At 37.6% G+C, this 17768-nt stretch overlaps 1 protein-coding gene across 2 annotated transcripts in view; it reads right to left on the bottom strand.

The window, feature by feature from the left end:
• Positions 1–17768, bottom strand: part of SOX30 (SRY-box transcription factor 30) — a 36185-nt gene that overhangs the window by 4879 nt on the left and 13538 nt on the right. Inside the window, exon 4 of one of the 2 annotated variants that reach the window (XM_004371257.2) lies at positions 16513–17005. The exons of the other annotated variant lie outside the window; for it this stretch is intronic. Within the exon in view, the coding sequence (XP_004371314.1) occupies positions 16513–17005 (493 nt within the window). The remainder of the gene's footprint in view (positions 1–16512; positions 17006–17768) is intronic. 2 annotated transcript variants of the gene reach the window in all.

The raw sequence follows: 17768 nt of genomic DNA, 5'->3' as shown, positions 1-17768 counted from the left end.
TTATCATTAGGAACCAAGATTTTTAGCTTGAGGGAAAAGATACTAGTATATAATATAAAATCAAACAACTTAATTTAAAATTCTACACTATTAAATTTATTTTGGAAATATCAATATAAACTCAATTTCTTTTTCTGTTTTTAAGAAAATATATAAATTCTAACATATTCCACTGAAAAGACTAGATACTATGTTAATTCATAAGCAATAAGCATCCCTATTTCCCAAACCGTGGTTTCTAAATACCACCTCTACTAACAGGAACTAGGGCTTCTGGGTAAAATGATCCAGGTCTGGGATATCTAACCAAGTTTGGGATAGATAATATACAAGATGAGCCTGGGACATATTGTGCCAGAAAGCAAAAAAAGCTATCAAAGATTAAGGACACAGAAACCAATATGTAGCCAACTGACCAAAAAAGGGATCATTTGAGCATCGAAAAAATAATAAATGACTGTGATGTATTGAAACACATCAAATCTATAAAAATCCACTGGTTCATAATGACACTCCCAAAACAAAGCTCACTGAACTCACTGATAAGGGGGAAAAAATCAAGTATTTATCCTGCCCTCCCTGTATTTCAGAATAACCAAATAAGTGACGAGGGAATGTTTTTCTGCTTAAAAGAATTCTAGCTAATAAGTTAAGAAGAAATATCAAATCAGAAAATCACCATTTTATAATTCCATGGATTTAGACAACAATCACCAAAACTATTAAAATCATTAGGTTGGTATTTCTCAACCTTAGCTGATCATTAGAATCACCTGGGAAAACTTTTTCTTTTTTTTTTTGTAACAGTAGAGATAGCTCGTGTTAATGGTGAAGGAATAACTCAGAAAAGGAGGGTGAGGATAGGTGCACAACTTAAAGAATGTAATGAATGTCACTGAATTGTGTATGTGGAAATCGTTGAACTGGTATATGTTTTGTTGTGTACATTTTCAACAACATCAACAAAAAATAAATTATATATATATAGCACCACATTTGCCAATTCAACATTTTTCATGTATACCATTCAGTGAAATCAACTACATCAATCATACTGTGCAATCATCACCAATGTCCTTTGCCAAATTTTTCATCCCCACAAACAAAAACCCAATGCTTCCTCAACAGTGTCCCATCCACTAGCTCCGCTCCCTCTTCCTTCCTCCCCTGGTAACTACTGTTAAACCCTAACTTCTATATATTCACCTATTCTATATACTTCATATTAGCGAAATCATACAATATTTGTCTTTTTGTGATTGTCTTATTTCACTCAGTACAATGTATTCAAGTTTCATCCATGTTGCGGCATGTATCAGAACTTCAATTGGGAAAACTTTTAAAGAATGCTGTTGCCCAGGCCTTACCCTAAAGATTCTGATTTACTTAACCTGGGGTAGGGCCTGGGCATTATTATTTTTTTAAGCTCTTCAAATGATGCTACTATGCAGCCAAGAATTGAGAAATATTGCTTTAGGTAGAAGGTTGATAGGAAACTTATAATCGGAGTGATAACACCTGAACTCACAATCATTCTTAAAATCACTAAAAGAGAGAAAAACAGATTTTATGTACCCCCTGTTGTAAGATAATGCAAAGTACACAGCACCACCTTTGAGGTATAACTGCCAAAAAATAAAGGAAAAGAAATTGGATCTGAATCTAATCAAGCTTCAAGATCTAAGTGCCACTTCTCACAGGAAAAATGCGTGATAGGGGAATATGTTAAATAATACTACAAGGATATACTAAGCCAATCCAGGATATGGGCAGTTTCTCATTTCTTTAATAAATACATGGCTTTAAAATAATAATAATAAAAGATACGGAACTGTTGTAGAATAAAAGACGCTTAAGTTACATAATTAAATTCAGTGTGTATACCTTGCTTGGTCCTGACTTGTACAAACCAATTGTAAAAAGACAGTTTTGAGACAACCAAGGAAACTTAAACATAAACTAGTTATTGGGTGATAATCAGGAATTATTTTTAATAGTAGGTGGTCATTTTTTCAAGTCCTTAACTAGTAAATATACATACTGATTCACTTTAAAATGCTTAAAACCCTCCCCCTAAAAAGTAGGGAGAGATAGATGAACCAAAGATAGCAAATATGTTGATAATTGTTGAAGCTGGGTGACGAGTACATGGGGATTCATTATACTATTCTCCCTGCTTTTGTATATGAAAATTTCTATAACAAAATGGTAAATAAAACCAAAATAAAATACTATTCATGAAAGATAAAAAAACTAAGCTTCCCCTCTATGATGTATACCTTGCTGGGTCCTGACTTATACAAAGTAATTGTAAAAAGATGGTTTTGAGACAACCAAGGAAAATTAAACACCAACTGGTTATCATATGATAATAAGCAAGCTTCCCCTCTATTCTTTCCCTTTATTGTCTCCAGGATTCAGCCCTTTGCTCGTTTCTCTGGATACAATTGCTCTACTGCAGTTGGCAGCATGGTCATCTTTAGCCCCAGAACAGGCTGCACTGAGTATGTCAGGGACTCCGTTCCTCTCCTCTGAGAATGTCCAGCATCTTGGGACATGCAGGTGCAAAATGACCACACATGGATCAGCGCATTCCTTCTTCCCCTTGCATTAACCTGAAGTGCTCTGACCTACAGAGTTAAGGGTTTGTGTTGTGAATCTTGTTTTGTTCCGAAATGAAATGTATCCTGAATCATGGGACTGTAGTCATTGGATTGGTAAAGAGCTCAGGGAAGGCAATTGATGACTTTTGAAAGTTGGTGAGTTATTGTACCAAAAAACCAGTTGCCGTCAAGTTGCTTCTGACTTGTGTGTCAAGCCCCATGTGTGTCAGAGTAGAACTGTTATCCATAGGGTTTTTTATGGCTGATTTGTCAGAAGTAGATCACCAAGCCTTTCTTCCAAGACACCTCCGGGTGGACTTGAACCTCCAGTCTTTTGGTTAGCAGCAGAGGGTGCTAACTGCTTGCACCACCCAGGAACTCTGAGTCGTCATACACAGCCCAGTAAATAGGTAACATGGATAAGCGCTGAATATATCTCAGAATGTGAAAATCACAAAGTGCAATATTACAATCTCTTTAAAGATCTATGCTTTTAATACTATCTTTAAACATTCCTATAAATAGAAATGCACAAAACTAAGCATGCCTAGTTCAAAGGACTTGAAATAAAGCCAGGGTTCTATGGTACATAGAATAATGGCTCCCCAAAATATCCTAATCCCTGAACCTGACTACGTTATTTTTCATGGCAAATTTTGGTTTCTAAAGGAGACTTTGCAGATGTGAATAAACTAAAGATTTTGAGATGGAAAGATTATCTCGGATAATCCAGGTGGGCCCAAATCTAATCACCAGGGTCCTTATAAGAGGGAGGCAAGAGTATCAGAGGCAGAGAAGGAAATACGACAATGGGAACAGAGGTAAAAGTGATTTGGGGATAGAACCACAAGCCAAGGAATGCAGGCGGTCTCCAGAACCTGGAAAAGGCAAAAAACAGATTCTCCCCTATCGCTTCCAGAAAGAACACAGTCCTACCCACATCTTGATTTTAGCCCATGTAGTGGGTATGAGGACTTGAAGCACTTACTGATGAAGATCAAAGACTACAGCCGTCAGTATGGATTGCACCTCAACATAAAGAAAATAAAAATCCTCACAACTGGACCAATAAGCAACATCATGATAAATAGAGAAAAGACTGAAGTTGTTAAGGACTTCATTTTACTTGGATCCACAATACCTACGGAAGCAGCAGTCAAAAAATCAAGTGACACATTGCATTGGGCAAATCTGCTGCAAAAGACCTCTTTGAAGTGTTAAAAATCAAAGATGTCACTTTAAGGACTAAGATGTGCCTGACCCAATTCATGGTATTTTCAATTGCCTCTTAAGCATGCGAAAGCTGGACAATGAATAAAGAAAACTGAAGAAGAACTGACGCCTTTGAAATACGGTGTTGGCAAAGAATATTGAATATACCACGGACTGCCAGAAGAATGAACAAATCTGTCTTGGAAGAAGTACTGCCAGGATGTTCCTTAGAAGTGAGGATGGTGAGACTTCATCTCATGTACTTTGGAGATGTTATCAGAAGGGACCAGTCCCTGGAGAAGGACATCATGCTTGGTAAAGTAGAGGGTCAGCGAAAAAAAGGAAGACCCTCAATGAGATGGATTGACACAGGGGCTGCAACAATGGGTTCAAGCATAACAATGATTGGAGGATGGTGCAGGACAGGGCAGAGTTTCATATTGTTGTACACAGGGGTCACTATGTGTCAGAACCTAACTGATGGCATCTAACAACAACAACGGTGGGTTGAACAATGTCCTCCCAAAATTCATGTCCATCTCAAATTTCAGAAAGTGATCTTATTTGGAAATAGGATTTTTGCAGATGTAACTAGTTAGGATGAGGTCATACTGGATTAATGACTGTTGTCCTTATAAGAGGAGACACACACAGGGAAAAAGGAAGAAGGCCACGTGATGACAGATGCAGATACTGGAGTGATGTAGCCATAAATTAAGGGATATCAAGGATTGCTGGGAGCCACCAGAAGCTAAGAAGTGGCAAGGAAAGATTCTTCCCTAGAGCCTTCAGAGAGAGCATGGCCCTGCTGACACATTGATTTAGAACTTCTAGCCTCCAGAAATGTAGAAGAATAAATTTCTGTTGCTTTAAATCACCAAGTTTGTGGTAATCTGTTATAGTAGCCATAGGAAACTAATAAAGCCCAGAAGCACACTTCAGACTTCTGACTTCCACAACTGTAGGATTAGAAATTCATATTGTTTAAGCCACTAAGTTTGGGGTAATGTGTTACAATAGTAGTAGGAAACTAACTCAGGTTCAATCTAAATTTTAGTTTTGTATCAATCCTAAAAGGAACCATACATAATTTAGAATCCGAATTGCTTAAAACGATAAATTCCATCCTGCAGACTCCAAACAGGAGCTTGTCTACTTCTTCAGTTTTATAGATGGCTTTAACTTCTCTTTCTCACTTTCTGGCAGTTAGGATCAGAAGCAGCAGCTTTCTTATCCCGAGGTCTTAGCCTGCTTCTGAAGAACTTGCTGCATATATTCTCGTCCTCATTTGCAGCTTAAAAACTCATTGCTGTCGAGTTGATTCTGACTCATAGCAACCCTATAGGACAGACTAGAACTGCCCCATAGGGTTTCAAAGGAGTTTCTGGTGGATTTGAACCGCCAACCTTTTGGTTAGCAGCCGTAGCTCTTAACCACTACACCACCAGGGTTTGTAGCTTACAAACCAAAATTAGAAAGATGCATGGAGTGGGCAGCAGTACAGATAGGGAAGAATGTTGCTCAAATGCTTACTGTAGTCTGTATTATCATCTGACAAGTCTCCAGCAAAGATCTGTTCCCGCAAAAATCAGCATATGGTACTGACAGACCAATTGCTGTGTTAACATTTGCTAATTAGGTGCCGAACATCTAGCTCCTTCCTTTGAATTCCATTCCTTTTAAATTTTTGAGACTTAGATTGTTCCTACTATTGTTTAGACTATGAGGTCTTGATCTAGGGCAATATCCCTTTTTGAAAAGCTTCAAGAAAGTCCATAAATTCCCTAAAATGATATACAATTTCACCGTGGTGTGTCAAAGTGTGAGTTCATATATTCATCAGTTGATGGGCATTTGGCTTGTTTTCATTTTTTAGATATTATGAACAATGCTGATATGAACCTTCATTTACAAGTTTTTGTTTAATCATATGTTTTCAATTCTCTTCAGTATATATCTAGAAGTGGAATTTGGAATTGCTGGCTTATATGGTAACACAATGTTTAAAATTTTGAGAAAACGCCAAACTTTTCTGAAGTGGCTGCAACATTTTTCATTCCCACCAGCAATGTATGAGAGTTCAGATTTCTCCACACCCTCGCCAACATGTTATTATCTGTCTTTTTTATTATAGCCATACTAGTGGGTGCTGAATAGTATCTCACTGTGGTTTTGATTTTCATCTCCCTTATGACTAATGAGGAGTCTCTGTGCCATGCAAACGGTTAACATGCTCGGCTGTTAACTGAAAGGTTGGTGGTTTCAGTCCACCTAGAGGCACCTTGGAAGAAAGGCCTGGTGATCTACTTCTGGAAAGTCAGCTATTGAAAACCCTCTGGAGCACAATTCTACGCTGACACATATGGGATCACCATGAGTCAGAATCAACTTGATGGCAGCTTTTTTTTTTTAAATAACTAATGATGTTGAGCACCTTTCCATGTGCTTACTGGCCATATAAGTATCTTTGTTTAAGAACTGTCTATTTGGAGTCTCCGAGCATTTTAAAATTGGGTTACGTGTCTTTTTATTGTTGAGTTGTGAGAGTTGTTTATATGTTCTGGATACAAGTCCCTTATCAGATATATGAGTTGAAAATATTATCTCCCATTCTGCAAGTTGTCTTTTCACTTTAGTTTTGATGAAGTCCAATTTATCTCTTTTTTCTTTTGTTGTTTGTACTTTTCCTGTTATATCTAAGAAATCACTATCAAATTCAAGGTTCTGAAGACTTACGCATATGTTTTCTTTTAAGAGTTTTATGGTTTTAGCTCTTATATTTAGGTCTTTGATCCATTGTGAGTTAATTTTTGTATCTAGTGTGAGGTAAGGGTTCAACTTCCTTTACATGTGGATATCCAGTTGTCCCAGTATCATTGGTTAAAAAAATATTCTTTCCCCATTGAATGGTCTTGGCACATCTGTTGAAAATTAGTTGGCCATAGATGTATGGGTTTATTTCTGGACTCTTAATTCGGTTCCATTGATCTATATGTCTATCCTTATGCCAGTACCACACTGTTTTGATACTGTACCTTTGTAGTAAGTGTTGAAATCAGAAAGTGTGAGTCCTTCAACTTTGTTCTTTTTCAAGATTATTTGGCTATTTAAGGTCCCCTGCAATTCCACAGAAATTTTAGGAACAGCTTTTCCATTTCTGGGGTAAAAAAGGCCATTGCAACTTTCAAGAGGGATCGCATTGAATCTGTTGATCACTTTGGGGAGTACTGCCATCTTACCAATATTAAATCTTTCAATCCATAAACACAGTTGTCTTTCCACTAATTTAGGTCTTCTTTAATTTCATCTGGGAATGTTTCGTAGTTTTCAGCACACAAGTCTCATATCTCTTTGGTTAAATTTATTCCTAAGTACTTAATTCTTTTTGATGGATTTATAAATAGAATTGTTTTCTTAATTTCCTTTTTGGATTTTTCATTGCTAGTGTATAGAAATATACCAATTTTCGTGTATTGATCTTGTACCTTGCAACTTTGCTGAATTCAATTATTAGCTCTAATAATTTTTGTGTATTCTTTAGGATTTTCCTTATATAGGATTGTGTCATCTGTGAATAGAAATAGTTCTTTTATTTCTTTTTCTTGCCTAATTGCCCTGGCTAGAACTTGTAGCACATGTTGAACACAAGTGATAAAAGTGGGCATCGTTGTCTTGTTTCTGATCTTTGGGGGAAGGCTTTCAGTCTTTTACCATTGAGCATCATGTTAGCTCTGTTTTTTTTCATAAATATCCTTTATCATGTTAAGGAAGTTCCCTTCTATCCCTAGTTTGAGTGTTTTACAATGAAAGAATGTTGGATTTTGTCAAATGCTTTTTCTGCATCAATTAAGATGATTATGTGTTTTTTCTTTTTTTCTTTCATTCTACTAGTGTGGTATGTTAAATCAATCAATTTTCAAGTACCAAACCACCCTTTATGTCCTAGGATAAATCATGCTTGGTCATGGTATATAATACTTTGAATATACTGCTAAATTCAGTTTGCTAGTATTCTGCATCTATATTCACAAGTTATATTCGTCTATTCTTTTCTCTTGGTGTCTTTATCTGGCTTATCAAGGTAAAGCTGAACTCAAAGAATATGATAAGAAATGTCCCCTCCATTTCTATTTTTCAGAATAGTTCAAAAAGAATTGATGTATATTCTTTAAATATTTGGAAGAACTCACCACTAAAGCCATCTGGTCCTGGGCTTTTCTTTGTTGAGAGGCTTTTGATTACTGATTCAATATCTTCACTTGTTAAAATGTATGTTGAGAACCTCTATTTCTTCTTGGGTCAATATTGGTAACTTGTGTGTTTTTAGGGATTTGTCCATTTCATCTAGGTTATCTAGCTTGTTGGCATACAATTGTTCATAGCATCCTCTTACAATCTATTTTTTTTTTTTCATTTCTGCAAGGTCAGTAATAATGCCCCCACTTTCACTTCTGATTTTAGTAATTTGCATCTTCTTTTTTTTTCTTTGTTATTCTAGCTAAAGGTTTGTGAATGTTTTCATTATTTCAAGGAATCAACTTTTGGTCTTGCTGATTCTATTTTCTATTCTTTATTCCATTTATCTCTGCTTTAATCTTTATTATTTCCTTCCTTCAGCTAACTTGGAGGTTTTTTGTACTCTTCTTTTTTTCTAGCTTCTAAGCCCTGGCGGAGCAGTGGTTAAGAGCTCAGCTGCTAACCAAATGGTCGGCAGCTCAAATCCACCAGCTGCTTCTTGGAAACTTTATGGGGCAGTTCTACTCTGTCCTATAGGGTTGCTATGAGTCAGAATCAATTTGGTGGCAACGAGTTTTTTTGGGTTTAAGGTGTAAAGCTGCTGATTTGAGATCCTTCTTTTTAATGTATGCATTTACAGCTATAACTTTTCCTCTGAGCACTGTTTTCCCAACTCCCAAGTTTTGCTATATTGTATTTTCATTTTTATTCATCTCAAGGTATTTTCTTGTTTCCACTGTGATTTCTTTTCTGATTCATTGGTTATTAAGAGTATGTTAATTTGTACAAATTTCTGAATTTGCCATTTTTCCATTATTGATTTCTAGTTTCATTCCACTGTGGTTGGAGAGGACACTTTGTGTGAGTTCAGTGTTTTAAACTTTATTGATACTTACTTTGTGACCTAACATATGGTCTATCTTAGAAAATGTTCCACGTGCACTTGAGAATGTATTCTGCTGTTGTTGGGTAGAGTGTTCTATCTATGTCTGTTAGGTCTAATGTTGCTCACATCTTTTATTTTCTTACTGATCTTTATCTATTACAGGATGGATGATGATCTATCCATTACTTGAAGTGGGGTATGGGAATATCTCACCATTTGTCTGTCAGTTTGTCATACTGTGGTATCTTGCATGTTGCTGTGATGCTGGAAACTATTCCAGTGATATTATAAATACCAGCAGGGTAACCCACAGAGGAGAGGTTTCAGTGGAGCTTCCAGATTAACATAGACTAGGAAGAAATACCTGGCAATCCTCTTCTGAAAAAAAAAAACAAAACAGTGAAAACTTTATGGATAGCAGCAGAACATTGTTTGATTTAGTGTTGGGAAATGAGCCCTTCAGGTAGAAAGGCTGTCAAAATACTACTGTGGAAGAGCTGCCTCCTCAAAGTAGAGTCAACCTTAACGACTTGGAAGGAGAAAAGCTTTCGGAATCTTCATTTGCTGATGTGGAACGCCTCAAAATAAGAAGAAACAGCAGCAAACATCCATTAATAATTGGAACGTGGAATGTACAAAGTATTAATCAGGGAAAACTGGAAGTTCTCAAAAATGAAATGGAACACTTGAAGAGAGATATCCTAGGCATTAGTGAGCTGAAATGGACTGGTATTGGCCATTCTGAATCAAACAATCATGTGGTCTGCTATGCTAGGAATGACAAACTGAAGAGAAATGGCATCACATTCATTGTCAAAAAAACACATTTCAAGAATTTATCTTGAAGTACAGTGCCAGTGATCGGAAAATATTCATACACCTATAAGGAAGACCATTTAACACGAGTATTATTCAAATTTACGCACCAGCCACTAATGCCAAAGATGAAGAAACTAAAGATTTTTACCAACTTCTGCAGTCTGAAATTGATCAAACAAGCTATCAGGATTCTTTGAGTGCTGGTGATTGGAATGCAAAAGTTGGAAACAAAGAAGAAGGATCGGTAGTTGGAAACTATGGCCTTGGTGACCAAAATGACGCTAGAGATCGCATGATAGAATTTTGCAAGATCAACGACCTACTCACTGGAAATACCTTTTTTCAACAATATAAACAGTGACTATACACGAGGACCTCACCAGATGGAATACACGGGAATAAGATCGACTATGTTCGTGGAAAGAGACGATGAAAAAGCTTAATATTATCGGTCAGAACAAGGCCAGCAGCCAACTGCAGAACAGACCATCACTTTCTCAAATGAAAATTCAAGTTGAAGCTGAAAAAAGTAAAACAAATCCATGAGAGCCAAATTAGGGCCTTCAGTATATCCCACCTGAGTTAGGGACCACCTAATAAATTTGATTCACTGAGCACTAATGACCAAAGACCAGGAGAGTTGTGTGGGATGACATCAAGGACACCATACATGAAGAAATGAAAAGGTCATTAAAAAGACAAGAAGAAAGAAAAGACAAAAATGGATATCAGAAGAGACTCTGAAACTTGCTCTTGAACATAGAAGACCTAAAGTGACTTGAAGAAATGATGAAGTAAAAGAGCTGAACAGAAGATTTCAAAGGGCAGCTCAAGAAGACAAAGTATTATAATGACATGTGCAAAGCCCTGGAGTTAGAAAACCAAAAGGGTAGAATACATTCGACATTTCTCAAGCTGAAAGAACTGAAGGAAAAATTCAAGCCCCTAGTTGCAATACTGAAGGATTCTTTGGGCAAAAAAATTGAATGACACAGGAAGCATCAAAGGAACATGTAAGGAATATACAGAGTAATTGTACCAAAATGAATTAACTGGTCAATGTTCAACCATTTCAGGAGGTAGCATATGATCAAGAACCGATGGCACTGAAGGAAGAAGTCCAACCTGCACAGAATGTATAGGCAAAAATCAAGACTCCAGGAATTGACAGAATACCAGTTAAGATGCTTCAACAAACTAATGTAACACTGGAAAATGCTCACTCGACTATGCCAAGAAATATGGAAGACAGCGACGTAGCCAACAGATTGAAAGAGATCCATATTTGTGCCCATTCTAAAGAAAGGTGATCCAACAGAATGTGGATTACAGAACAATATTTCTAATATCATGTGCAAGAAAAATTTTGCTGAAGATAATTCAAAAAAGGTTGGAGCAGTACATCAACAGGGAACTGCTAGAAATTCAAGCCAGGTTCAGAAGAGGAGGTAGAACGAGGGTTATCACTGCTGATGTCAGATGGATCTTGGCTGAAAGTAGAGAATACAAGAAAGATGTTTACCTGTGTTTTATTGACTGCAAAGGCATACGACTGTGTGGATGATAACAAATTATGGACAACACTGTGAAGAATGGGAATTCCAGAAAGCTTAATTGTGCTCATGTGGAACCTCTACACAGACCAAGAGACAGTCCTATGAACAGAACAAGAGGATACCATGTGGTTTAAAATTGGAAAAGGTATGAATCTGGGTTGAATTCTTTCCCATCTTATTCAATCTGTGTGCTGAGAAAATTATTCAAGAAGCTGGACTATATGAAGAAGAATGTGGCATCAGGATTGGAGGAAGACTCATTAACAACATACGATAAGCAGATAACACAATCTTGCTTGCCGAAAGTGAAGCGGTTTTGAAACACTTACTGATGAAGATCAAAGACTACAGCCTTCAGTATGAATTACATCTCAACATAAAGGAAACAAAAATCTTTACAACTGAACCAATAAGCAACATCATGATAGAACAGAGAAAAGATTAAACTTGTCAAGGGTTTTCAGCACAACTTGTACAAGGAAAGGTCATGGAAGCTCCACAGACACATCCAAACTCCCTGAGGGAGTGAATTGCTGGGTGGAGGGCTGTGGGGACTGTGGTCTCAGGGAACATCTAGCTCAATTGGCATAACACAGTTTATAAAGACAATGTTCTACATTCTACCTTGGAGGTAGCGTCTGGGGTCTTAAAAGCCTGTGAGCAGCCATCTAAGATACTCCATTGGTCTCATCCCTTCGGGAGCAAGGGAGAGTGAAGAGAACAGGATACAAGGAAAAGATTAGTCTGAAGGACTAATGGACCACAGCTACCAAGGCCTCCACCAGACTGAGTCCAGTACAGCTAGATGGTGCCCGGCTGCCACCACTGACTGATCTGACCGGGATCACAACAGAGGGTTCTGGACAGACCTGGAGAAGGATGTAGAACAAAATTCTAACTCACAAAAAAAAAGACCAGATTTACTGGCCTAAAGGACACTGGGGAAACCCCGAGAATATGGCCCCAGAAACCCTTTTAGCTCAGCGGTGAAGTCACTTCCGAGGTTTACCATTCAGCCGGGGATTGGACAGCCCCATAAAACCAAATGGGACTAATGAGGCACAGCAGTCTAGGGACAAGGACTAGAAGGCAGAAGGGGACAGGAAAGCTGGTGATAGGGAACCCAAGGTTGAGTAAAGACAGTGATGAGGTGTAGTGGGGTTGTTAACCATTGTCATAGGGCAACATGTGTATTAACTGTTTAATGAGAAACTATTTTGTTCCATAAACCTTCATCTAACATGATAATAGTAGCACAATTGGTAGAGCGTAGTCGATGACACTGAACTGTGCATGTAGAAATTTTTGAAATGGTGTATCTTTGGCTATGTATATTTTCACCAAAAAAAAAAAGGTCGAGAAGGAAGAAGGTTGACATGTCGTGGGGTTGTTAACCAAAGTCATAAAACAATATGTGTACTACTGTATGAGAAACTATTTGTTTTGTAAACCTTCACCTGAAGTACAATTAAAAAAATAAAATAAAAAAAGTTGTGAAGGGTTTCATTTTACCTGGATCCACAATCAATGCCCATGGAAGCAGCAGTCAAGAAATCAACTGACATATTACACTGGGCAAATTTGCTGCAAAAGACCTCTTTAAATTGATAAAAAGCAAAGATGTCACTTTGAGGAGTAAGGTGCACCTGACCCAAGCCATGACATTTTCAATTGCTTCATATGCATGTGAAAGCTGGACAATGAATAAGGAAGCCCGAAAAATTGATGCGTTTGAATTATGGTATTGGCGAAGAATACTGAATATACCATGGACTGCCAGAAGGACGAACAAATATGCCTTGGAAGAAATATAGCCAGAATGCTCTTTAGAAATGTTGACACAATGGTCAACAGAATGAAGACTCTAGAGATCTCCTATGAATGTGAAACTATAAATATACTGTAACAAGAAGAAAGAGGAGGATGAAGGGGGGAAGAAAATAAGAATAAATCTAATAAATTAATGTACACAGAAAGAGAGAGTTTTAATAAGCACAGTATGAAGATGCTTAAGATATGAATGCAACAAGATGTTAGTCCTCAGAGCTAGGGATCAGCACTTCTGAGTGTCTGTCTATTTTATAAAATAACTCCTTGATTAAACTGTCTAACTGCCTTGATTTTTACTCTAGATACACAGGGGCAAAACGAACTGTTTGGCAAAAAGGGAGAAAAAAAGTATATTAGATGTCCATTACAATTATGGTACTGAAATCATTAAATAATTCCATATACATATGGAGTAGATTGGGTAATAAATACTTTTTAGAGAAGAGTCCATTATCAGTTGAGAGAAGCGGCAACAGAAAAATTGAGGATTTATTTAATTAATTTTGTCATTTAGCCAGGCTGAATTTTATTGAAATATATCTAAATAATCGTTATTCATTTCCCTGGGGGAATGATCACCAGATACATACAGGTAGAAGCAATGGAACAATAGTATTATTTATAAGACTGGCTTTCTGTTTTGGAAGACTCCATGTAACTTAACGTTTATAACGTTTATAGCTGACATACTACTTTGCCATTCTTAAATAAAATTCTGTATAATACTATTTATTCTCAGCTGTTCACTTCATTTGGTTCCTCCAATAGCATTATTGATTAGCATTAATGGTATGGAGAAAATACTGAAGTTGTCGAGGACTTCATTTTACTTGGATCCACAATCAACATCCATAAAACAGCAGTCAAGAAATCAAACAACGCATTGCATTGGGCAAATTTGCTGCAAAAGACCTCTTTGAATTGTTAAAAAGCGAAGATGTCACTTTAAGGACTAAGGTGTGCCTGACCCAAGCCATGGTGTTTTCAATTGCCTCACGTGCATGTGAAAGCTGGATGATGAATACGGCAGATCGAAGAAGAGTTGATGCCTCTCAATTATGGTGTTGGCGAAGAATATTGAATATACCATGGACTGCCAAAAGAATGAACACACCTGTCTTGGAAGAAGTACAGCCAGAATGCTCCTTAGAAGCAAGGATGGCGAGACTTCGTCTCACATACTTTGGACATGTTATCAGGAGGGATCAATCCCTAGAGAAGGACATCATGCTTGGTAAAGTGGAGGGTCAACGAAAAAGAGGAAGACCCTCAACGAGATGAAATGACACGGTGGCTGCAACCATGGGTTCAAGCATAACAACAGGACTAGGCAGTGTTTTGTTCTGTTGTGCATAGGGTTGCTATGAGTCAGAAGTGATGGGACGGCAGAACAATAAGGGCATTAAAGAAAAAGATATAATCTCTGCCTCTTAAGGACTTGCTTTCAAGTGTTTCCTTTTAAAATGTTCTTTAAAGTGTCAGATGATTTATACATTAACAGCCATATCCCATAAGCCTGTCATGAGTAAGGAAGATAGACTTCCTGTGATTTAATCTGTGTAATATATAAGGAGATATTACCTGCCCAAAAGTCCACTTGACTACATGAGTTTTCCATTCAAAAGTACATATTTTCCATATGTTTCTCTGCTAGCAACTAACAGATGTCAATCAACAGGAGCCATTATATTGAGAAGTCTTACTGATGTAGTGAAAAAACAAACATGGAATTGAAAATCAGACAGACAAATCTAAATTTGACTACTGGCTCTGCCATTTGCTAGTTGTATGACCTTGGCAAAGCTATTTACATCTGAGTTTTAATTTCTTTATCCGGAAAACTGGGAGTAATATACCCCAATCACAGGATTGTTACGAGAATTACATGTAAAAATGTTTAGCTCTCAAAATGCTAAAAAATAATAATAAACAAAACTCGAACAAGTAGAGTGAAATTGTAGGACAAGTTCATTCTAGCTGCCTCTTTTTCTCTCCTTTCCTGAGGGTAAATACTGTCTAAGTCCTTCCCTGTATTGCAAAATGAATTTTATGTTACATAGGTAACAAAATTTTTGCAATTTTAGTTTGTAGACCTCAAGGTTCTAGCTAAGGTTAAGTCTTCTCAAGCCTACTCATTTATTAAATTCCATCTGTGTTCTTAGCACTCTTCTTATATCTAGAAAGCACTTTGTAAAATTTCCCAAAATTCCTGTAAAATTCAAGATCCTAGCAGATAGTAGTGAGGATAGATTATCAGTCCCTGGCTTTAGGAGTCTTTGAGGTTTGATGCCTTGAACTAAAAGACTTCTGAAAGCTGCTAAAGATAAATAGAGCCAACGGGGAAAACAAAACAAAACAAACCCTGGATAGCAGAATCTCCCTTTTTCCTAACCTGTTCCCCTAGGTTCCACTTTCTTCCAACTATGAGCTAAGGACTTGAAATCTCACTATGAATTGAAGCAACATAATGTATAACTCAAAAGTTCACTTTTGAGAAGTGGTTATACTAAGTGGGGAGGAGTAGTTTTACTTTACAAATAAGTAACAGTAGAAGAATTGGTGTTGTACACTTAACACTCCAATCTCAACAGAGACCATCTCTGTCTACATATTTAACAGCAATTGAAAAGTTGAGATCAATACCACTCTATCAAAATACTTGCAAGTTAAATGCTAACCCTGTAAAATGAAAAGTGACAAATTTGTTTTCCCTAGATACTTCCCTATGAAAATCAATTCCTTTATTGATAATTTAAATGGGAAATTTTCTGGTCTGGTACAAAGGGTACTGAGAGGGAGAACAACTTTGAGCAAGTTGTTTAGCCTCTCTTAGACCAAGTGTCCTCCTGTATACCCTTGCTATTCAAAGTGTGGTCCACAGACCAGCAGAATTGGCATCACTTGGGAGTGTGTTAGAAACGCAGACTATCAGGGCTGCTATACCCCAGTATAGACCTACTGAATCAGAATCTGCATTTTAACAATATCCTAGGTGATTCACATACACATTAAAGCTTGAGAAGCACAGCTCGATGCAATAAGGAGACTTGAGTAAATGAGCTCAACGTCCTTTACGGCCGTTTATCATGAAAAATCAGATTTGACAACATTTGAGCCTGTATTGTCACGTGGCCACAGATGCCTGGAGCTGAGTAGCAGTTGCCCTCATTAGATGGGGCATGCACTCTCTCTAGCTCCTCACAGTCCTCACCTGACTCACTTCATCTATTTATGTTAACTGCTTGGCTCCTATTCAGCTTCTAATCTAAATTTTACTGAAAAGCCCTCTTTTCAGTAACAAAGAGATGCCTTCAGAAATATAAATTCATACTAGTATTTCTAGGTGAAAGGAAAAAAATTGTTCATTTACCTTGATGGGAAGTAGTGAGGTCCAGGTAAGAAGTAGGGGTGATGAAAAGAGAACCGCGGTGGTGTCCCGAACAGTGTGGCTGGATGGCCCAGGGGAGGGGGCTGGTAGACATGTGAGTGTGGAATGGGAGGAGCCTGGGGGATTGGAGCATTTCTGGGACAAGTCGAAACACTGGGATACTCCTTGGGAGGTTGGATGGTAGAAGTTGCAAATCTGGCATGGGCAGTACTTGCACTAGTTGGAATCCTGTTGGTACTCTCTAGAGAGACAGGGGTGGGTCTCTTCACAGAATGACTGGTTCCAGAATGCAGCCGATGAGTGTCCGTTTGGGAGGGCCCAGCAAAGCGCTGGGGTGGGACTGCTGGACAGAGGGGCAGACTTGGAGCCTGGACAGCCACCTGGGCAGTACTGGAGACACTGGGCTGGAAGAGTGTGATGGGGCTTGGGCGCTGGACTGTAGGTGTGGGCAGCTGGATGGCAGGTGGGGCTTCACCTTTAGAAATAAAGATAGCAGAGGTCAAGCATTAATTGAGTCACCTCATGTTTTTCTTTTTTCAGTAGGATTTAATAAACTACAACCAGAGGTTTCCACTAACCACCTTAACTAATAGCATCACTACAATTACTCTATCTCCCTTACAGCATTTTTAACAAACTGAGGTTATCCTATTTACATATTTATTTACATTTTTTGTCTCTCTTTCCCAACTAGACTGCAAGTGCCACGGGTGCCACGTTTTGTTCACTGATACATTTCCAGGGCACAAAATTCTGCCTAGCACAAAATCCCTATTGACACCAAGTCGATTATGACTCATAGCAACTCTATATGACAGAGTGGAACTGCCCTATAGGGTTTCCAAGGCTGTAAATCTTTATGTAAGCAGATTGTACAAAATAGGCCCTCAATAAATATTCTTTAGATAAATAAATATATGAATAAAATTATTGACTGGTTGATTGACTAAAAGAACAAATACGCAAATGCTAGAATGCTAATACGTATGTGCGTGTGTGTATACATATATTTCTAAAAGAAATACAGTAATATGAAACTACTGCAGTGGTTACTTTTAAGGAGTGGTCATCTGGGAGGAGGGACAGGGCAATGGGGCACTAAGAAAAGCTAGATTTTCATTTTATACGTTAGACGATATTCTATTATCTAAAGACATTAATTTTATTTTTAATACTAATGGGGGTTTCTCGGTAGTGGTATAGGTCATTTTTCTTTTCTTTTGTATAGTTCTTTATAT

Source organism: Trichechus manatus, unplaced genomic scaffold (assembly GCF_000243295.1).
Source record: "Trichechus manatus latirostris isolate Lorelei unplaced genomic scaffold, TriManLat1.0 scaffold00011, whole genome shotgun sequence".
Lineage (NCBI taxonomy): Eukaryota > Metazoa > Chordata > Mammalia > Sirenia > Trichechidae > Trichechus > Trichechus manatus.
This window is presented reverse-complemented; position numbering and strand designations above follow the sequence as displayed.